Source organism: Maylandia zebra, linkage group LG19 (genome assembly GCF_041146795.1).
Source record: "Maylandia zebra isolate NMK-2024a linkage group LG19, Mzebra_GT3a, whole genome shotgun sequence".
Classification (NCBI taxonomy): domain Eukaryota; kingdom Metazoa; phylum Chordata; class Actinopteri; order Cichliformes; family Cichlidae; genus Maylandia; species Maylandia zebra.
The window spans coordinates 12,457,618-12,480,692 of NC_135185.1; the positions used below are offsets into that span (position 1 = coordinate 12,457,618).

The window sequence follows — 23,075 nt, forward strand, 5'->3', positions numbered from 1 at the left end:
GTTTGGGTTTTTTTCCTGCACTGTGACACAAGCTCAGGATATCCAGCATATCTCTTCCATGTCTGACTTCACTTACTTAAACATCAGCAATCAGGGTGAGCTTTTCAGCTCAACCTGGGGTTTGTTAATCCAACTCCAAGCATATTCACCTAAAAGTGCGTTAGCAGGAAGACTGGAAAAGTACGTCTGAATTGATAAAGTTGTAATTTTATTAAGTTTGAAGCTGTGGAGAAAAGCCTGCAGTGTGTAAGGTAACGGACCTCTCAGTATCGCAGCATGTCGGAGTCTGGTTTCATTAAATTAGTGTTTAGATGTGCGTAAGACAGTTTTAATTTTCAATCCTTCAGCTGGAGCACCGGCTGTTCAACAGTGTGAGAGTAAGAAAATAATGTAAAAATAGAATTCAAACGTAAGCTTGGTCTACTGTGCAAATTTGATATAAAGGCAAAAAGGACAAAAATGTCTCATTGACTGTTTAGGATCAGATGCACTATTGTGCAAAAGTCTTGAGCCACCCCTCATTTAAAAACAAAACAAAATTTGTGTATTTCTATTTTTATATTTGCTATGAAAATGGGAAAGAGGTACAGCAATGTATTGACAGATGAGCAAACATAGAAATGCAGCATGCAAAGCAGGTCTGTACAACTCTAACAAGCTTGAAAGTCACTATTTGGTATCACCACCTTTTTATTCAACACAGTCTGAACTCTTCTCGGCAGCTTTCTTATAATTTCATTGAGTAGTCTTCAGGAATGGTTCTCCAGGCTTCTCTGAGGACATTCAGAGCTCTCCTTTGGATGTTGGCTGTGTTTCGAGGATCCCACACTGCTTCAGTGATGTTGAGGTCCAGGCTCTGGGCAGGCCAGTTGTTAACTGGTAGTGTTTCATTGTGTATTTTTCTGTCCAGGTCTGCTTTTACTGGACTGGAAGTGTTTGGGATCGTTATCATGTTGGAAACATGAAGCTTTGCCAATCAAATGCTTTCCAGATGGTATTGTGGTGGGAACAAATGACAAGTTTCTGCAACAGACTGCTACTACCAAGGTGCCTAAAGATACAATTAAAAATAGTCTCTTACGTTACCCTTTTTTTTTCCCCTTGAGTGAGTCATAGTTTAGTTTTAAGCAGCTTAACAAACAAACAAATAATCATTTGAAAATGCTCAGGTACAGGGTCTGGACTGAAAATGGTTGAAAAAGCAGCCAGTGTCCAAAGAAACACTTTGAAAGACCTGCAGAAAGCTGGAGAACTATTCCTCAAAGCCACCTTAAAAAAAACTCTTAGGAAGTCTGACTGCTTGGAATCAAAACAAAGAAGTGATGGTGGCTCAAGACTTTTGTGCAGTACTGTATTAATTCATATAGAGCAGCGTTTACCTCTCCTGAGGTTTGAGGGATCTTCCTGATGGTGGAGATTTCATACCTTTTCTTTTGAACTGCTAATCAAATTACCTCTTTGGCCACACACTACAACTTGGGGTTAAACAGGAAGGTGTTTAAATTATAGATATTCGTTTAAATTGTTGTTGTTTTTATTGTAAAGCAGCAGCGACCTCTTTGTACTCTTTGCTGCTCGGTGGATTCAATGCACTGTGCTCTCATTAAACCTTGCATGAAAAGTGTAAGTGCCACCGGCTCTTAGCAGAGAACCCACTCCCTAGAGTCAGAGAGTCATCATAATAATGCTCAGCTCCCAGTACAGTTGTCTTCCCGTGTTAATGTTTGGTGAATAATGCTGCATTTTGTCAGTTTTATTCTGACAGCCCAGGTGAACACAGGCGGCCCAGAAGCACGGAGCAGGGGTCTTTTCCACGAATAATGCATGCGGTTAAAGTAATCCCGTCTGTGCAGATAGTAGGGCAGCCTGTCCCCGCCCGGCCAGCCAGAAGGTATGTAGGTGTGTGTCAGCATAGGCCTCGTGAAACTGCAGACTGCAGGGCACTTGGCGCGCTGATCCACACCTTCCAGCTGTGTTTTATTTTGTGTGTTATACTTTCCCTCCCCTCCTCTTTCCTTCGGAGGCAGTAACACAGCTTTGTGTTTACCTGACGTGCCTCACAGTTTTCCTGCAGCTGTGTTGGGAATTGTCAAAACAGACTACAAATAACGAGTCAGCTATAAAATCCCACCGCCTCGTTTCGCCTGCTCAGCCAAACAGTCGAGCCGGCGGTCGCTCTCGTATTGATACATGCGAAAGCAAATGCAGTCTAATGTTGGACTCGAGTAGGCTTCGAGTGATTTGTCGTTTCGCTGCTAAAGCCTCATTGATTTCTGAGCCATTACGAATTCATGCACGTTTTCTTAGCTGCTGACTGGACGGCAAATGCATTCGCCCAAAACCACGTTGACGGTTGCATTTTTCAGCAGGACACATCTTTGTCAAACTTTGATTCCTCCACAGTGTTACACCCCGGCCTAGGCAACCGGCGTGCAACGTATGAAAATAAAAATAAGAGAAGAAAAAAACTACAGCTCTCCACCAAAATCCCAAAACTAAAGTATCGACAAATCTATTTACAACACGGGGGAGATCGCAACCATGACCAACTGACACACAGGGCTTAAATACATAGAAGGAGCAATCAGGGAATGGACCACAGGAGGGAAACACAGCTGGGGCAAATTAGACCTGACGAGACAAGGAAACGTAAACTGAACACACTAAGATAACAACAGACCTTCAAAGTAAAACAGGAAACACATGACAGTCACGCAAAAACAAAACACTGACAACACCGAAACGTAACACAGCAACCGTGAAACACACACCTCTATTTTGAAAATATTAGATATTTTATTTAAGCATACACAAGTAAGCATACACCATATTCTTCATAATTGAAGTTGTGTAACCTTGTGCATAATAGTTAAACCATGCTAGCCCTCTTTAAGCAATGACTGCTGTACACTCCATACAATGAATATAAACATGATAGCACTAGTAAAGCAGTTAATTTTTACTAAACCATGCTTCTTCGTCATCCTCATTCCTAAATTTCAAGAATCCCATAATGAAACGGTCAAACTTCATGTATTTCCAGGCATGTTTCTACTCTAAAACAAAACACATGATGTGTTGTTAAAATCCAGCGATTGTTGCGAAACGGTCCGTCACTGCAACAGAGCATCGTCTCCCCCTCTTTTTTTCTCAGGCATTGATTTAGCACAAACGGTAGCAGGCGAAAAGGTTTCGGGCCTTTTTTTAACGAGTGGTTTGACGCCACAGGGCTCACGTGGAATGTTGAGTTCGTGCTGTCGTCACCGGTTGTCGAGTGCGATTAAGGAAAGATTTTTCATCTGGCCACCGTTTGCTTAACCTGTTCCAGTCAGAGTGGTAGCAGCTGGGTGTTGCCTTCAGCCAACTTAAATCCCAGTAATCAGTTTTTCAGTAGCAGCAGCGATGGGCTAAGCGAACTGCACTGTCCACTGTCTGTAATGAGTGGACTCTAGATACCCAGATGCCTTCCACTTAATTAGACATGTTATGCCACTGTGTAGCTGTTAAACATGGTCAAACACTTGTGTGTAAAACCAAATAAATAATTTTCATGTATTAAGTTGGAGAGCTCACCTAGTGCTCAGCTGCTGAAGCTGCAACCCTTAAGGGAAAGGGTTGGCACTTTCAGACATCCACTTGATGGCTTTCTCAGCCATTAGTTAGATGAAGAGACTGACTGCGCTTCCGCGTTTGTACTGTTGCTCGAGCCAGCAACCCATTCTCATTCCCAGGGGGCAAATACTGCTGTTTTGTTAAAACTGCTGGTTTCTCACAGATGCACACAGTTGTTCTTTGGGACTTATGAGGTTAGTGAGACGGAAATTAATTGTAATCATGAAATTTGGACACTAGCATAGGACCCCTTGGTTTTGCATTCACTTTGGGACAGCTGCGGATCAAACATTAGACAGGAAAGTGAAGTGGAGTGACCCAGTGCGAACTCTAACCCAAGAAGCTCCAGCTTTCATTACACAGCTGAAGAGCGACTGAAGAGTTAAACAGAAAGCTCCCAACGGGAACAGCAGACGACCCAAACTTCCAACTTCCTAATGTTCACTTTGCGGGTCTTTAAAACTGGACTGTTGTGTTGTGGTGGCTGTGGCTGGTGCATTAAGGTAACAGCACCATAGGACATCTTGTAGCATCTGACAAAACAGGATTATTTTCTACCCCAGGATAGCAACGTGCTGGCATTCGATGCCTTACTTTGAGAATGTGTTGGCTGTAATTTAACCAGCTGCTAAGAGAAGTGTCGATCTTCTCGTGTAACTGCAAATTCCCAAAATGTCAAACTATTTATTGGTAAAGTTTGACAACCTGCCACGATAGCCCTACATTTAAATCTTTAATAAGGAATACAGTATTTACAGTGTCAACACGCGTACCATCATCACAACTTTTAAAATGAACTTCATACGTTGCTAGCTGACTCGATACCAAAGAGGAGCAAAGGACTTTCACTGTTTCGGGGAATGCAGGGGATAAATATGTTGTTGGATGTTCAAAGAAATCATTGGAGACGATTCTCGTCATTATCCTTCACTGTGTGGACGGATGCCTATTGATCGGAGAGTCTGCCACCGGGGAAAATGTTCCGGGGGGATAAAACGGATTCAGCCTTCAGCTGAGTGAAGTGTTTTAAGTAAAGTGGTGATCACTTCACAGAAAATTTCCCAAAGTTTGTCCTGGCTAGACAGAAGTGTTAGTCAGGAGAGACCTTTACATTAGACAGACTCACATTTTAAACCTTCATGTGACAGTTGCGGTGAAGAGGAAGAAATTGGGAAAGGAGACCGGGGAAATGGTGTGCAGCAAATAGCAGGGCTCGCTGCTCGTGAGTGATAGAAACCTGCCATTGCATTAGTTATCAGTCTACTCATTCTGTTCATTGCTTTTTCTCTTAACTGCCTCCCTTTTCCACTGCATTCAAGGCTGAGGAGCCGGGACCTGTTGCGTTCGCAGTAAAAGACGAGTCGGTGCATCACAGAATGAGAAGCTGCCCGTCGATACGGATTCCCAGCAGCTTGAATGGCCCTCGAACACCACGCCTGGGTGATTATGTGAAATATCCAGGGCTGTGTCCCTCATCGAAAACACTCTTCTTTTTAATGCACATAAACAGCATAATGACATAATAGAAGCACATAACGGTAGAGGAGTGCCATGAAAAACGCATTCAATAACAGGACTTTAACAGCCGTGTCTAAACAAAAAAAATTCACTAGCAGTAGCGGTACCCTCTTACAATACGAGACTATATATCTTCCATTTAGTCTTGTCATATTTCATTAAAAGCTCTTCAGACTGATGCTACCAAACAAGAGTGGAATTTTAAATGTATTTACACATTAAAGGCCAGCCACCTCTTCCAGCTTTTCAGACAACACGGCATCGATCTGTAATGTTTCCCTTTTTCTTTGCACACACATTTAAATACTGGGTGGAAGATAAATATCACGGTGTGAGATACAGGGGCTTCCATCTTATTAGATAAATCATATGGTGTGATTTATTTTTAAGGCAGTACTACTGAGTTTGAATCAGCCCTCGAATGCGTCATTTTGCTCCCAGATGTGCCATATACCATTATGTTTCAGCACAGATGTTGACTTTAAACTGGTGAAAAAGTCTGAATAGAAGCCCTTCTGTCTGGTGACAAAGAAATCGTAGGGTTGCAAGTTGGGCCCCATTTAACAAAAAAAAAGATTATTTTTTTTTTTAGTTTATTTTTTTTAGTTTATTTTTAAAATCCCATGCTAACCACTGGAAACCAAAGTTTTTACAACAGCGCTTAAGGACGTTTGGGGCTCGGAGTTAATTCCCTCCAAACTGGACGTGCAGTTCATTTGTCTGCCTGAACATTACAACATGCTGAGAGGTCGGGATTTTATTCAAAGAGGCTGCGGCGTTTGAGTCCTCGATTCTACACTTCCTCTGAGGGCTGTTATTGCTGATATAAGAGATCTCCTGTGTGTCTCTGAAGAGGAAAGACCACTTCTTCCGAGAGTCCAGCCCCTTTTAGAGTTCGTTAATTAGATGAATGCACTCCATTATGGCAGTTCTGCTCCTCTCCAGAATGCTTTGAGATTCATCCCCCTCAGAGAGAAAGACACGAGGGAATACTAAAGGGCTCATTCTGGACATGGAATGTAACATTTCAGAATAAAAGCATGAGGGACAAGAAGTAGGATGAAACCTGGCTTCTCATGAACTCTATTGTGAATATTTGTTCAGATCAGAGGTTCCTTTTAAGTGTTTTTATCTTGTTGATCGAGTCCTGGTGATTCAGCTTTGGTAGCAGCCCTCTCAAAAGCTGCTCTGGCGTTGTCACAACACATTTTAGAAACATCTCATAAATTAGCCAGGTGGTAGAGTCTGGATTCCCTGAGGGGGCGGAAAAAAAACAAGTGAATCCACAAGATTGCAAAGAGCTTCTGCCCGAGAGAGGATCAATGAAACAAAAATACCAGAACAACAAAACTGTACTGGTGGCACCTTGTAAAAATTTAAACAACTACACCCTAACAGCCCATTTAAGAGTACAGAATGCAACATGTAATGATGAAGTTATGCGTGGATATAAAAGATTAAAGCAGAGGAGACGATTTCAACCCAGAAAAGGGAAATGCCCAGGTTTTGCGGTCACTGATAACACACTGCAAGACGCTGAGAAGAAGGTGACAGAGAGAATGAAAAGGTCTCTGGCTCTGTTTATCAGCTTTGGTCCCTGGGGCCTGTTTATCTGCAGTCTCTCCAACACCAGAGCCATTCGGCTCTAATCGCTGCCGCCCCACAGTGCAGTAGTCACTGAGCACGGAGCAGCCGCTGCTTTTCACACCGGCGCAGGCGGAGGGAGCATGCTCGACACCCAGAGTCCTGCGGCCTCGCTCTGGCGCCAGGCCCGAAGGAGAGAAGGCGCTGCCGAGGGGCCCAGAGTCCCAGCGTCATCCTGACAAGCAGATGGGCTTAAAAGGGGCCTGCTTGTTTGTGAGAACACAAAGTCTTTTAGGTAAAGAGAAGACGTCCTGGCAGTCACACCTCAATGATGTTGACAGATGGCATCCTATTGTTGTTGTTGTTGTTCTTGGGGAACTGTGGGAGGAGAGAAGAAGACGACAGGTATGAGACGACCACAGGACTCAGGAGTCGCACAATAAAATTCAATGAGTATGAGGATGCCTCTGCTGCTACTTGGATGCTTTATTGATGTTTGCAGGAGAGTGAAAGGAATAAAGATTAGTTCTGGACTTGTGCTGTCAGCACACGATACATGGTTATGAAATGGGCTCTGTGCATTGATCAATTAGAACTTATTGGAAGCCATGACTCGAGGGCTGCTGCGAGCTGATGCTGCGTAGTCATGCACGTAATGGCGCCATGTTGGAGCAATGTTCAGCTTTAGCCTGACGCTCAGATGACACCATGGGAGCGTATGAAGTGTCAGTGGAAAAAAGTCTAGAAGTGGCCGGGACCATTCACCTGCCCGGCGCCGCTGAGGGGGAGACACCCGGGGAGAGGAGGAGGGGAGGGGGGTGGGTTATACCTTACTGCGCAACAGCCCCCCCGTCGGATGCTCGGGAGTGCTGCACTCTGAGGAGTTTTTGGCTTTGTCCTTGTTGTTGTTCGGCTCGTTGTCTTTGATTATGTCATACTGGCGACAGAAGAGGGCGATCACACCTGGGGGAGAGATGGTTCGCATTCATGATCGGACAAATCTGGGTATTGTTATCGTCTAAACATTAAAAGCTGGATTTTGTGTTGTATTTACAGAAAATTGGGAAAATTGAGTGTAATCCACACAAAGGCCGTCTGATCCTGGTTTACTGAACAGGTTTGTCCTCACCTGCCCACATGATGAGTACCACCACGATGATGATGAGCTCCCCAGCCCTCAGCTGGGTCGTCTGTCCCACTTCCTCCATTGTTACTTCGTCTAAAAAAGATTTTAGAGGAAACAGGAAATTAGCCTATATTAAAAAACTAACATTATAGAGAATATATATTACAGTGGTATCTCATTTATCCGCAATAGATAAAATCTGCGAAGTAGCCAACTTTATTTTTTATTATATTATAGATGTTTTAAGGCTTTAAAACCCCTCACTACACACTTTTTACACTTTTCTCAGACAGGCATGAACATTTTCACACTGTTCTCTCTTGTTTAAACACTCAAAGTTCAAACCTTTGTAGAAAATAAGTCCAGTATTATAGAATGAAACCAAAGACACCTGCAGGTGTTTTTTTGACATTTCTGTGTTTGTTGGGGAGAAAACGTACAAACATACAGTACAGCACTTCAGAGTCACACTGCTAGCGATCGAAGATTTATGTAAATTTGAAAAGCTGAATGAATTCTGTACAGGAGTGAACTACGTTATAGCGAGGGACCATGCCCTTCATGCATAGTGGTCACAACATAGGACAGCTATTGCAAAGTATTTCTGTCAGTGTTGATGGTATACTTGCACATAAACCACAACATTAGACACACTGATGTGTCACTCCATACCCTGGTGATGTCTACCTAAGTGCACATGTAATTTAAAAAAAAAAACACAAATGAGAAAAAAAAGTTCAAGAATCTTTTATTCATGATGAATAAAGATACTAATATATAAAGATACTAGTATCTATAATAAAGATACTAATATCTAAGATACTAGTTAGTTAGCTATAATAAAGTAATATCTTACTAGTATCTTAGATATTGGTAGATATTGGTAAGATATTGGTATCTTTATCTCTATCCTCTATTGGTAAGTTTATCCTCTGTGTAAAACAGGCCATTTTAGTTCCTTTTCCCATCTCTTTTAGCCAACTTTCTAAAGCCAAGATCAGAGGAAAACTGTCTGAAACAGTGTTTGGTGAGAGCAGGGTCAAGTCTGACCTCAATTGTACATATTCATTATATGTAGCTGCAACTGCAGCAGCTATCCGAAAGCAGCTGGATAGCGTAGCGGTAAAGCTACATGTCTTTGGAACAGGAGTCACAAGTTCGATTCTTGCTTGGGTGCGTCTGTATCCAGTAAGCAGTGAGGATTCCATTCCTATGCAATCGTCCACAACACACATGCTACGGCAAGGGGGAGCCGGGATGCTAAGACAGGGGGTATATCGTCCTCCCTGAGGTCGGCAACGTCAGGAAGAAGCAACATGAGTGTTTTAGCTAAGAATGTGAGGTTTAGTTGAGAGAGAGAGAGATCAAGAATACTGAGAGCACAATGAGAGTTCTAAGAGTACTGAACTGGTGGCCATAATTCTCACAAGGCTACGTGGTGTTAGGAGAACTATTACTCAAGATGCTCAACAGCAGGCTAAGATAATCAAATTACCTGTGTAACTGGATTACTTTTTTGAGACACGACAGAGTAAAAAATAGGTTCTTGATTCTAAATAAATACTTTTTTTTCTACTTCCATGTGTTAACATCCTACACAGGTAATTTGATTATCTTAGCCTGCTGTTGCTTTTGAGTAATGTCTCCTAACACCACATAGCCTTTGAAGGATGCCACCAGTTCAGTACTCTTGGACTCTCATTGTGCTCTCAATATTCTTGATCTCTCTCTCAACAAACCAACATTCTAAGCTGAAAAGACTCATGTTGCTTCTTCCTGACGTTGCCAACCTCGGGGAGGACGATATCCCCCCTGTCTTGGCGTCCTGACTCCTCCTTGCCGTAGCACATGTGTTGTACCTCATCACCATGAGAGATAAGCACTGGACTTGAAGAGGACTTGAACTTGTGACTCCCACCCCAAAGGCTTAGAGTCTTACCACTACACTATCCAGCTGATATCAACATGAACATCAATATATATATATCACATCTTGTATTAATGTTGCCATGTAGCCATTTTCACACCTTGGCTCAGGGTCCATGTCCCTTTTCTCCACCAGTAGCTCTTAGAACTGAAAAAGATTCTCAAATTAAATTTTTATATATTATAAATTTATATATTTATATATTTGTATATTTTTTATAATACTTACTTTATATGTGTATAAGTAAGTATTATCATTCTTCATCATTCATTTGTATCTTTATTCATCATGAATGAATAAACTAGTAAGATACTTAGATATAAAGATACTAATATCTAAGATACTAAGATACTTTATTCTTTAAATAAAGATACTAAATAGTATCTTTATTTTACTAAATACTATTTAGTATCTTTACTAAATAAAGATAAAATAAATAAATATATATACACTAAAATTATTCTATTTAGTATCTAAATAAAGATACTAGTACTCTTAGATATAATATCTAAGAGTACTAGTATCTACTAATATCTACTAGTATCTTTATATCTAAGACTAGTATCTTATTAGTATTCATGATGAATAAAGATACAAATGAATACTTATACTTACTTATACACATATAAAGTAAGTATTATAAAAATATACAGCTGGTCTCTCTCCTAGCTTGGGAGTCAGCACAGCCTCCCCCTGACCTGGCGTCCTGGCTCCCCCTTGCCGTAGCATGTGTGTTGTGGAAGATTGCACAGGAATGAAATGTAACCCTCACTGCTCACTGGATACAGACTCACCCAAGCAGGAATCAAACTTGTGACTCCTGCGCCAAAGGTGTGTAGTCTTACCGCTACGCTATCCAGCTGCTTCCGGATAGCTGCTGCAGTTGCAGCTACATATAATGAATATGTACAATTGAGGTCAGACTTGACCCTGCTCTCACCAAACACTGTTTCAGACAGTTTTCCTCTGATCTTGGCTTTAGAAAGTTGGCTAAAAGAGATGGGAAAAGGAACTAAAATGGCCTGTTTTACAGAGGATAAACTAAGAGGCTCAACATAGTCCCACTGGACTGTGAAACATTAAAGGCTACTCTAATCCAAGAATAGAAATATGGAGCTGGAAATGAACACAATAGGTCTTCTTTAATTACACCAGCCTTAATGAAATTCCATCTTTGAAGTCATGACCATCAACAGAAAAGTCTGCCTGTGGGTGCCTGCAGACATCCACTGAGCAAAACAACAGCACAAACAACTCTTCCTCAATGCTGAGTGCTGGGGAAGTCACAGGCTTGATATAAAGTTCACTGCAGCGTGGAGAGCACTCTTATTAGATGCAGTGTGTGACATTTGGAGGGCCCGGTGTGGCAGGAACCCCACGCTCCAGTAGCTTTTAGCATCAAGCATTTCTGCTGATCGATCGGCCTCTGTTGCCTTGTATTAAATAATCAAAGTCCAGCAGCCCTGGGCACCTGACACTGTTGCAAGCTGGCCTCACTGGGGCTCACTGCATTGCTCTAAAACACCTCTGATGCTTTCTGACCAAGATCCAGACACCAGGCGGGTTTTATCTGTTACAGCCATCAATAAGTTCCACTTAGTTTTAATATTTTAGCCTTGTTGGCCTTTTAAAAGTCGTCTCCCGTGGAAAGAGCATTTTGGAAACTAATGAATAGCATTCATTTAAAAGGAGACTGATTTATTTTTTATTTTATTGAGGTCTAAATGTCCATCCTCATGTCTCTAACCCAGAAATCGGTCTCATTACGCTGTGATGAAGGATCTCTCGGTTTTTTAAATGCATCTGGAGGACAGATGAGAGGGGAGTCTGTAGGAGGAGATGTAATTGAGGACACACAGGTGCATCCTTTGGAGAAGTGTTTTTACCTTCAGTGCATAAAAGAGGTGCAGTGCACAGCTGGGACAGATCAATCATGGTTTTAAAAAAATGAAAACTTTTTCTTTCTTAGTTATTTAAGATGATCAGACTTTCTCCTTTTCACTGTCTCTGTGTGATTAAAAACATTATATCCTGTCACATCTTGGCATGCCGTGAATTTAATTAAAAGCGGCATGAAGTATAAACACTCTTCCACCTGAGCTCATAAAATCCAGCTGTAACAAAACTATTTATGATGCAGACACGTCAAACATTTTATTCACATCACTAAAGTAACAGCTCTGAGGCCAGCACGTCTCATTCTGATCAGTGCCTGTTGCATCGACTGTTCTCCACTCACATCTCTGTCAGGTGAGAGGGACTAACGAGTAGAAGAACCAAGGATGGGTGCTTTATGTCTACTGAGGCTTGTTGACATAGGCAGAAAGCAGGACGACCACGCTATAGGACAGCGAGCTCCGTGGTAAAAAAAAATCAGTGGTTACCTGGCAATAGTACTGAATTTGTCCAGCAACTGATTATAGAAGTTGTTTGGGCTAATTATTTTTAATTGCAAGATAGTTGCCAGTTTTCGTTCTCGTGGGAGGCAACTTGCCTCCAAACAGTTGCAGTCTGACTCAGACTGAGTGCAGTCTCGGAAAGATTATCAAAGTTTTCCAAATAATTGTTGCCAAATTTAGAAATGCAGAGAGATTGTCATAAGATTACACTTGGGACTCGACTCAGCTTCTTACCAGTTGATTGCATTGTTGTTATGTTCCCATATCAAAGCAAAGTTGCCAAGACGCTGTGTAATTTTGCAGTTAAATTGCCATCATGCAACAACTGCATCATTATTTGTGGAGCAATTCCTTAATTTCTGTTCCACATCTTCGAGGTTCTGGCTGGACTCTGAAGCTAAAAAGTTTATGTGAGTTTGTGTTTATGCTGAGCAAAACATGTTTGCAAATTTCCCTGACTTATACTTGATTGTTATGTTAGCACAAGCAGATTACATGTAAGTGCCAACTCGACCCTATTTAAAGACTAATAGCAGAATGACTTGTTTTATTGCCATTGTAACACACTGTGATGGCTGCAGTTACAGCCACACTGTGGTAATATCCACCTAATATTACCAACAACAACAAGGACACTGCATTCACATTTTCTTTCTTTAGATATAAGATTTAATTTAAAGGATAATAAATAACTGGTTCTGGTTTAGAATTAATTTGCATAACACTGTTCTAAAATAATTGTGCACATTTTAGTTTACACTGTTATTTATGATTGAATCTCTTTGTTTTCTGAGTTACCTTAGTTGCAGCTGCTCCAGTCTCTTCATTGAGGAGCCAAGAGGTGGAAAAGGGGCGGAGCAAGCCTAGATGGAAAACTGCAAATTGGCTCATTCCATAACTTGAGATCATGGGGGGGAATTGGAGTTCGTTATGTTAGTCTCAGTTAGGTTTTGTGTGTTTTACCCCTGTTTTGTGTTTTTGTGGGCTGATCAGCTCACAAATATTTAAGTTTCCCCTTTGCCTCCTTAGGTAAGTAAGTTTGAGTTATCAGTATTGTTTGTTGTTAACTTTGAGTAGAGTTCTGTTATTTTGACCTCTTTTATGGGCCAAGATTTAGATTTTTTTTTTTTGTATGATTTAACCAACTATGTTTTGGGATTAAATAAAAAAAAACAAAACACTTTTTTTTGGACTTGAACCTGTGCCTGAGTTTCCTTCGCTGCTCGGTCCATCCCACACACCAAAGTTAAGTCCCAGTGGTTGCAAACCTGGCTCCCGTCTTCAAAGCAACCAAAGACTGCAGATTCATTAAACACGCTTGCTATAATTTTGTTTGTGCCAGCGTCTCCAACAACTCTTTTGCCTTGTGTGACTGCAGCTTAAGCTACATTTTTAACATGTGGCTTTAATAAATAATAAAATGTGGTTAGCCTAAAGGATGTAATTACTTCCTCCACCATCCAGTCTTATTTTGTCAAACAATGATTAATTATTTGTTGATATGTCCGGACTGCTGCTGCTCTTTTTTGGCACAACTTAGGAAACATGCAGCCTTTGATTATCAATTCACATTATGTAACTAAATAACATCTCACACTCAATCTTCCCTCTAATTTCTCACGTGTCTGAGCAAACTCCCTGAGCGTCCCTTGGACCACTGTGAGCAACAGCAGACGTGTGCAGTATGGTCACGCCAGCATCGAATCCATCCAAGTCACATGGTTTATTAAAATAATCAAATTACAGCATTTACATTTATGTTAGACTACTTTTAATTAACTGCTTTAGCCCACTTACAATGAAAATTAAAAAAAAATCTTGTTCATGATCTGTGTAGCATGTTAACACTATTGGAAGTAAAAATAACTTGAACTCCAATTTTGAAAACACAACTTTCTTTTCTTTTTTAATAAAGCTCTGACTTGTATTATGAGTCTGTGGTCTGGGAGAGAGTCTGTAACTTTCTGTCTGCAAAATACAGTATATAATGACCAATGCTGGGCAATTGATTATATAGTTACTTCTTCAAAAAAGTAATTGAGTTTTGCAAACAACAAAGATTTTTGCAGCTGTTTACCTACAAATGCAGCCAAGGCGTTTTTTTAAACAAACATTTCAAACTATTTACAGAACAATCAGCTGTTTTGCATCAAATCTGATGCCACACAAATCATTTGTGCCACTCCAAAAAATAATTTCTGTCCACTATGAGATAAAGGAGAACAACAGCCTGATACCTGCAGGCCTGACAACAGGAGATGTATCACCGCTGTAACACCTGTAACATTCAGCAGTCGCCTCATTGTTCTGACACACACAACAAAACTACACTACACACTAACTACACAAGATTTGCGCTAAACGTCTCAAATCTCTCACATCTCAAAACACCGCCATCACTCCTAAAACTTCCCCCCCTTCCTAAACAACTAAATGCCGTGTTGCCATATCATTTTTCGACCAATAGGGAAGCGTGGGTTTTTGGTTTTTTTTTGTTTTTGTCTTTGCTCACAGGCTTTTGAGCATTTTGCTTATAAAACGCTGTTTTTTCTTCTCACAGTAAATATAAACAATGATAGTATTCAGGAAAAAAATTGCATATATTTTTATCATAACTCTGGTTTTACGTGTCCTCTCAACACAATTTAAAAACTGGTATAAAGTCCACAGTTTTTCCCTCAATTGTTCCGTCTGTCCTGCTCACATCTCCAATGGTTGTACACATTGTCATTAACGTGGCTTCACTCCACAGCAGCCACCCCGTTTTGCTAGCTAAAACACCGGTGTCGGCACATAAGGACGCTGTCATAGCCTGTCAACCACGTTGATTAGCTGCGTATATACGAATGTGAATCGCATCATTGGCTGGACTATGGGATAAGGTGGCATCGTTCTAATCCCATATGGGAGCAGTCAGTCACTTACTGACTAACACTGCAAAACAGAATAGTTTACGTATTTACTTTCATTTCAATTCAGGTTAGATTTTTTTTGTGTGCAATGCAGATTTTCTGTGCGCAGAGACCGTGCCAGCAGTGCGCAATTGCGCACGCCTGCAGCTTAGAGGGAACATTGTTCACACCTGCTGATGAAAGATAAGTTGTTCCTTAAAGGCTGTGTTCATGAGCAGCTTTTTTATATTTACTTTCACCTCCTGCTCACCTGTTTGCCTTTCTTCACTCTTCACTTCCAAACAGGGAAAACAAACAAAACAGAAAATGGGAAAAGTGGTCTTTTAAAAATTAATTTAATTAAAAGAATTGCTTGTCTCATTTTGTCTCTGATTGATGTCATTTTGATGAAGAACGAGTCAGATTTCTCAGCTTTGGCTTAAAAGAAAAAAATCATTTCCCCCCCTTTCTGGTTTCCAGGTCCAGGGTTGTGCTGATTACACGATACTCTCAGTTTCTCTGTCAGGTTCCCGCTGTGCAGTATCCAAACACGAGATGGAGATAAAGAAAATGTTTCACTCAAGATGGATCCTCATAAAAGAACAAGCCAGACTTTTAGGACAGATGAGAGAGAAGTTTCTACCTTTATTAGATCTGAGGAGACGATGAACCTTTTCACCAGAACTTTTTATTCTCCATGTTTGCGAGTCTGTAAATTTCCTTGAGAGGTTACACAGGTACATCTGTGCCCCCCACACACACACATTCTCATTTTGATGTCTTAGTGAGGACATCTAATTGACATAATGCTTACCCTAGGCCCATACCCTAACCCTCAAAAATGCCTTCAAACTCGTGGGGACAGGCTCTTTTGTCCTCACAAGTGACTGCTGGTCCCCACAAGTATAGTAACATTTTAATTTTTGGTCCTCACAAAGATATGTAAAAAAGCCTACACACACGCACACACACACAGTGTGTTTCTGACAGCAGAATTTAATTTTCAGGATTTCTCTCTCCTGTATTGCCATGGCTGCTTCTGTCAGCCACTCTCTGTTTCCCCTCCTCTCTTCCTGCTGTTTTGTGCACAGGTTGTTCAGTTCCCCCCCTCTCCCTTCATCTCTCTCTTACTTCCTTTGATCTCCCGAAGCTTAAACCCATTGTGAAAGAGGAAACGAGAAGAAATGCGGAATAATCCAGCATTTCAGGCTCATCCTTTGCTCTTTCCACTGAGATCAACGTGATACTGCAGAACAGAAGGGCTGAGCAGCTGAGCGAGGATGGTGAAAGCCTCTCTCTGCTTCTCGGGACATTCGCCTGTCATACAGAGACAAAGGACTAAGAGAAGCACTGAGACGCTCTCCCTCCACACTCTGTACCCTGTGCACTTATCTGCAGTGAAAGACAAACTCCTCTCTCTCCATGGCACATTTTGTCCGTCAGTCATTCTCAATAAGCGAACAGCTCTCGTCCCACTGTCTGGACTCACAGCTTAGCCATTTTTTCTGAAGGGAAATTGGCAGGATTATGAGCGAAAAATGATGTAGTGGTAAATGACGACCATTTGTCTTGTTAGAGAAAGACAAAGTGTTTAATCATAAAAGCCAAACATATCTGGGTGGATTTAAGAAGATCTCTCTAAACTAAAATTACCCTTCATACTAGATACTAGATCCCAAATCCTATCCACGCAATTTTCTAATAAATTACAAAATGTTGACTGAAGAACACCTTCTCATCTGCCATCAAAGCTTTTATTGTTTCAACACAGCTACGCTAATTAAACAGACATCCTTGAGCAAGCAGCGCAAATGAGACAGAGACGGATGTGTGTCGTCGCGCTAAACCGTGAAGCTGTTGTTGAGTAGAAGTGAAGGATGATGAATCACAGACGTGCTCTCTGTGGATATGTGCTTTGTGATAGTTTCAAATGTGTGAAGCAACATTTTTCAGCAAATTAGGGGCTCTGTGTGTGTGTTTGTGCAAAACCTGCAGATTTTTGGATGAGGCAGACTTCCTGCACCCGACTCATTTAAGAAAGCGGGGGGTCGCCCTCTGAAACACAGACATGACCCGTGCTTCTTGACCTTTTGGGAAATAATTTGCTCTCTTACTGAAAGTCACACGAGAACACTACTAATATTCTCTTGTCTGTACGGCGAATACAAAGATTCATCTATCTGTGTTCTGTGTAAAAATCTAACCACATCCACCTATTTCCAAAGCTTACTAATTACGTCACGCCTGATTAGTCTGAGCAACAACAAGTTAATGTGAAGGAAATACCAGGAGAAAGTTAACTCGGCTTAAAGACAGGAGCTCTTTCCCTATCCTGAGGTTAAGTTGGGTCACTTTTTGTCCTCATTTAAAATTAAAATGCTTTTTGCAAGCTTTTCAGCTGCATGTAGGAAAACAATTGTAAAGCAAGTCCACTTGTTATCACCCGTTTTCAAGTTAGATGTCACTGATTCATCCAGATCAGGAGGTTGGACTGACCTCCTGTTGCCTTTGGAACTGCCTTAATTCTTCATGGCACAGATTCAAAAGGTGGGGAAAACGTTCCTCACAGACAGCCTCAAATACTTGTTGGAGATTTGTCAGCTGCACCATGATGCAAATCTCACATTCTAGCACATCACAAAGGTCTGCTGTTGGACTGAGATCTGGTGACTGTGGAGGCCATATGTAACTTACCAGTTTGCTGGCTGGATACACTGTGATTGGAATTAACATGGTCAGCAACAACACTCTGATAGGGTGTGGTGTTTTAGACAATGCTCGGTTGGTACTCAGAGGGCCAAAGTGTGCCAGAAGCCTAAACTGTTGCTACAAGGCAAGATGAATCCATGCTTTCATGTTGTTTATGCTAACCTTTGATCCGGAAATGACATATCAAACCAGGCAACATTCCCAGTTTTCTGTTGTCCACAGAACTGCTGTTCTCTAGATATTTTACCTTGGGATGTTTCTCTGTAAACCCTAGAGATGATTGTCTGGGAAAATCCCAGCACAGCAGCAGTTTCTGAAACACTCAGACCCGCCTGTCGGACACCAACCACCACGTTACGTTAAGGGTCGCCCAAATCAAGTTTCTTCCCTATTCTAAATAATTTAGATCATTAAGCTTGTATAAACAAATCAAAATGACCTAAATTATATATACTGGATTGATACTGGTGATTCAAGTTCTTTAATAGCTTTTGTGGTTTATGGATTAAAAGCAGCTGTGTCAACAAAAGCTATGGACTGACAGAATTTGACGAGCTTTATTTTTAGTTATAATTTAATACATTTTTCTGCCCCTGGTGAAACTCAGAGTGTGCACTTGTGGATACGAAGCACTTGTGTTTATTTTGAAGTCATTGTTCTGCCTTTGAGGGTTTTGAAAACAGCAGGAGAGAAGATACGTCCTGACAGTGGCGGTCCTAGCCTGTTTGGCGCCCCGGGCAAACACTTCCTCTGGCGTGTATTTCTGGGATTTCACACAACCCAGGATTCAAATCATGAATACATAATGGGCTTGGATTTACATCATTATGAACCCCTTTCCACGGGTTGTGTGTGAGACATTAAATCATCAAAATATAAAATATAAATTTTAAATTGTTATTGATCCCTTTACCCCTAGTCCTAAAGTGTATATTTATTTTCTTACTCTTCTTATATTTATTGTTTGTTTACTTGCACTGTTGTAACTGGAGCATCATCGTCTTGTCTCTCTATATACTGGACTGTAATAAAGTTTACTTTGACTTCAGCAGCGAGCAGGCGCACTGAGGGCTCTCGCGCTCACTTTTCGCGTACAGAATTTCGAAAAAACATTGGTGCAAATTATAAGTCTGTATCATGATGTCTGGTGTTTTCGTGTTTGTTGTTTTGTTTTTATTTTGTTTTATTTTGCGAGTTGGTTATTAGACGCTGCTCCAGCCGGTCAGAGAATCCCCCGCCGCCCCGCCCTCTCCAGCAGGCGCACCTCACAAACGGAGGGCGCCCTTACTCCCAGCAAATGGGCGATAGAAAACCGATCAGTGCCTGTGCCATTCCCAATATGCGCTGGTTGATGTCGGGGCAGCATGAGTACGAGCAATTAATTTTTTTTTGCCGATGTCCGTGATGCCGCCCTCACCACGATGCCGCCCCGGGCGACACGGGCGGTCGCCTGTATCAAAAACCGCTACTGCGTCCTGAAACCTCAAAGAAACGAGCACGTGCACGGACAGAAAGAGAACAGGCTGCTATGAAAGCGCACACGTTTATCTGTGCTGTTATTGATTTCTGTAAATTCTTCTCAGCTACACAAATAACACACAGACAACACAGCCCGTGCTAATTAGGCCTCGGCGGTGGCGAGAGCATCGCCTCACCGCTCTGCAATGATTGTTTTTGTGTTCTACATGCCTCTGCCAGCCCGCTCAACACCAGAACAGAAGTTCAGACTCTTTCTGGCTCAACATTTTGCGAAGTATCGGAGTGAAGCTGCAGCTCACATGAGACATGAGTGTAAATGAGAGGAAGAATAGTTGGAGAAGCGCCTCAGCCAAAAGCGCATCGATTCCCCACCCCTCACAGCTCCCACTGCTTCCTCCCTGCGTCTGATAAATGCCTTTCCTCATTTTGGTTTACAGTGCAGTTGTGCAGAGCGTGTGCTGGGTGAGGCCACGAAGGCAAGTCGATACACAGTGAAGTATGCATCCCTCTCAGCTCTTCTACTCCCGAGTTGTGGTTAGAGGGGGCAAGCTTCAAGAGCACTTTCTTGTGAAATTTCATTTCATGGTTTGTGTTTCTATTGATTTTTATTGGTCTTTGGACAAAATCAGTCACAATGCTGCCAAAAGGCCAAGTCCCCGCTGCAGTCATGTCTGGAAAACCGACAGATTCAGGGTTTTTTTTCTTTTAAGTGTGGACGTGTTGGGTGAAGGAGTGTATTTGTGTGGATGCGTATGCATGCGTGGCGCTGTCACGCTTCACCTTCACTCTTAGAGGCCTGAGTCTCGGCCTCCTTCGGCGTCCGGAAGCGCAGCGGTTCGCTCAGTGGGCTCGTCCCAGACATGGAGATGGACTGGACATGCACAATGTAGTCTGTCTCTTCCTCCAAGTCCCATAATGCACAGGATCGCGTGGTGGTGTTGACTTCCTGGATGAATCGCAGCATGCGCACGTCTTTCTTCTGTTGGAGGGTGACAGAGAGACACATGCAACCGGCGTTCACACTCACACTTTATTTCACTAAAATTAAACTTAATGTCCGTGGCTCTGGGTTTGCCTGTTCATTTTTTATTTCCGTGTACAGTTTTATAATTCCTGGTCACCTCCTTTGACCTCCCGACTTTGTTACTTTTCCATCCTCTGTATCAGTCTTTCCTGTCTTGTTGGTAATTATAATTACAAAAAACTTACTCTTAAAGCACTTTTCTCAAAATTACAAAGTTTTTCACACAAATTAAACATATGCACATCAATCCCCCCCTCCCGAGAATACTTAAAAAAAACAAAACAATGGCTACTCTGATCTCAGTGGTCCCGCCGCTCGGGAGCTCTTTGATTACTAGCCAAGATGCTGGAATAACCATTCACCAATTTAACACCCAGGCACATAAGAAGTAAATAAATCTTTAATGTACTCTGGAGCAAGGCCATTTAGTGCTTTAAAAGTGATTAGTAAGATTTTAAAATCAATTTGGCATTTAACAGGCAGCCAGTGTAAATTTGCCAGAACTGGAGTGATGTGTTCATGGTGCCAGTTAAAATTCACGCAGCAGAGTTCTGGATCAGCTTGAGCCGGTGATGTGAGCTCTGACTGATGCTGTTATAAAAGGTATTATCTCCTTTTATCACAATCAGGATCAGTATCAGACAACTTTATTAATCCCAAAGGAAATGCTTTAGTTATGATGACTGGTATGACTCAGGAGCGGATCGTCTACTAATCTCGAGGTTGGTGGTGCAATCCCCGGCTACTGTAGTCTGCTTCTGAGCATCTGTAAATCCAAATGCATCCATGAGAGTACGTGTGAAAGCTAGGCACAAAATAACACACTTGAACGAGGCTTGTTGTAAGAAAGCGCATTCGGTGCTCAAATAAAAGCCAAGTAAAGTATCTGTCCATTTAGCCTCAATCAAGGCGGGTGAAATAAATGCAACTCAGCAGCTGACAAGAATGATCTAATTCTGGAAATTGTTCTTGTTGCGCTAAACCAGGGGGGCTGAAACAGAGATCGGTTTCAAAAACAGCTCCCAGGTTGGGAGCAGACTGAATGAAAAAAGCTTATTTTGGGCCAAGGTGGTAAATTTTAAGATTTATCTTTGGTGAGTTTAGTTTTCACCGTTAAGTGGGTAAGTAGATTACCAACGCTGCTGGTGTTGTTGGATAGTAGAGTGTTGGCAAAAGAGTCGCTGAGAGGAAGTGTGCTTATAAAACAAGAGGGCCAAGGAGAGAGCCTTGAGGGACACCACAATTCAAATTTGACAGGGGATCATTCATTACCTGTGGACACAGACAAAATAAATTTAAATACATTTCTAAGTTGTTAAATTGTGTTTTTTCTCAGATCTGTCTTCAGCCTGAAGTGATATCCTTACTCATTATGTTTGACCTCCGGATTTAAACATCTGTGTTTTGGACATTTATTGTTAAACGCTGATTTAAGATGGGATGCAAACTGTTTTGGTTTCTGGTTAAGAGATGCCTGGAACAGTTTTAAAATCACAGTCACAACGACCACAGCTAGCACAGTTAGCATTGGAAAAACCACACAAAACTGTGTGGAGGGAGACGTTGGAGAACCATAAGGACTTTTGGGAGCACTTGAGTTGTGCTTGACTTCTGAATTGAAGTTTTAATTGTCAGGTGCATTTCATGTTAGTGTTATAGAAAATAAAGAGTGAATATGCTTTTACCTTTCTTGCCAAGACTTGGAGGATGAGTTTGCTATATGATAGAGGATGAAGTTGTACAGTACTGATTAAAACCACCGCCACCCTTTTTGAATGCTTCAAACTTGTCATACTTTAAAATAACACCGCATCTGATATTGTATACATCTCTGTGACTGCAGCAGCTTTGACAAAACGGCGGGATTTGATGACCAGTGAATGAGAACAGCCTGAACAATAACAACTGCAAAGCAGCTGAATGTCCTCTGCTATTGTTTCTTATTATTAACTTTTATTTATAGCTTTAAACCACACATTTCCCAGCTTCCAGTGCTGCCATCAAACATGTCACTCCAGTCTCCTGTGGACGGGTGCATATGTGTGTTTGTACAACCACGAGATGGCAACTTGTCCCACGTAAATGCGTGGTTGTGCGAGAGATGTGTGTCTAAGCTTGCATGTTGACTTTTCTCCTGTCACACAGCTGTCATAGTCTGTCAGCGAGGGGACAGGCTGTCCGACAGGATGCTGTATCCTCTGATGATTCCCATAATGCATTCTGACTTGGAGTGAGGGAGCAACACAGGAAAGGAGGTGGCAGACAATAACCTGTGACAAGCCACAACTTAATTGAATTAGTTTGGGAGTTTCTTCAAGAAATCTTTTACATGCATTAATGAATGTACCTACATTATAGTACATTTACATGTACACTCAGGGGACACTTTATTAGGTACACCACCAGGAGCCTGAACCATTGATACGAATCAGGATGGAGCCATACTTTTATGTTGTTTTACTCCAAATTCAGGCCCTTTCACCCAAATGTCACAGCAGAAAAGGAGACTCATCAGACCAGGCAACAGTTTTGAAATCTTCTATTGTCCAATTTTGGTGATGTGGTGTAAAATGTAGCCTCAGTATCCTGAACTTGGCTGACAGGAGTGGCAGACGGTGTAGTCTTCTGCTGCTGTACTCCATCTGCTGCTCAGTTTGAACTTTAGATTTTTGCATTAATGAGGAGTTGAACAGGCGTATCTAGTAAAGTTGTATCTTTAGCTGTAAAATTGTAATATGAGTTGCAATAAATAAAAGGTTTGGATGATTTTATTCCCTCCAAAACTTGCCTGAATCTGCTAAATGCT

General features: G+C 41.7%; 1 protein-coding gene across 3 annotated transcripts in view; it reads right to left on the minus strand.

The window, feature by feature from the left end:
• Window positions 1–2,800: 2,800 nt before the first annotated feature.
• Window positions 2,801–23,075, minus strand: part of fndc5a (fibronectin type III domain containing 5a) — a 46,457-nt gene continuing 26,182 nt past the window's right edge. For 2 of the 3 annotated variants that reach the window (XM_076877549.1, XM_004566588.2), the window contains 4 exons: window positions 20,026–20,224; window positions 7,844–7,933; window positions 7,544–7,677; window positions 2,801–7,092 (listed from right to left, as the gene is read on the minus strand). In XM_076877549.1, coding sequence (XP_076733664.1) covers window positions 7,033–7,092; window positions 7,544–7,677; window positions 7,844–7,933; window positions 20,026–20,224 — 483 coding nt within the window. In that variant the 3' untranslated portion in view covers window positions 2,801–7,032. Of the gene's footprint in view, window positions 7,093–7,479; window positions 7,678–7,843; window positions 7,934–20,025; window positions 20,225–23,075 lie in introns of all 3 variants that reach the window. The other variant, XM_076877550.1, reaches the window with a different exon arrangement.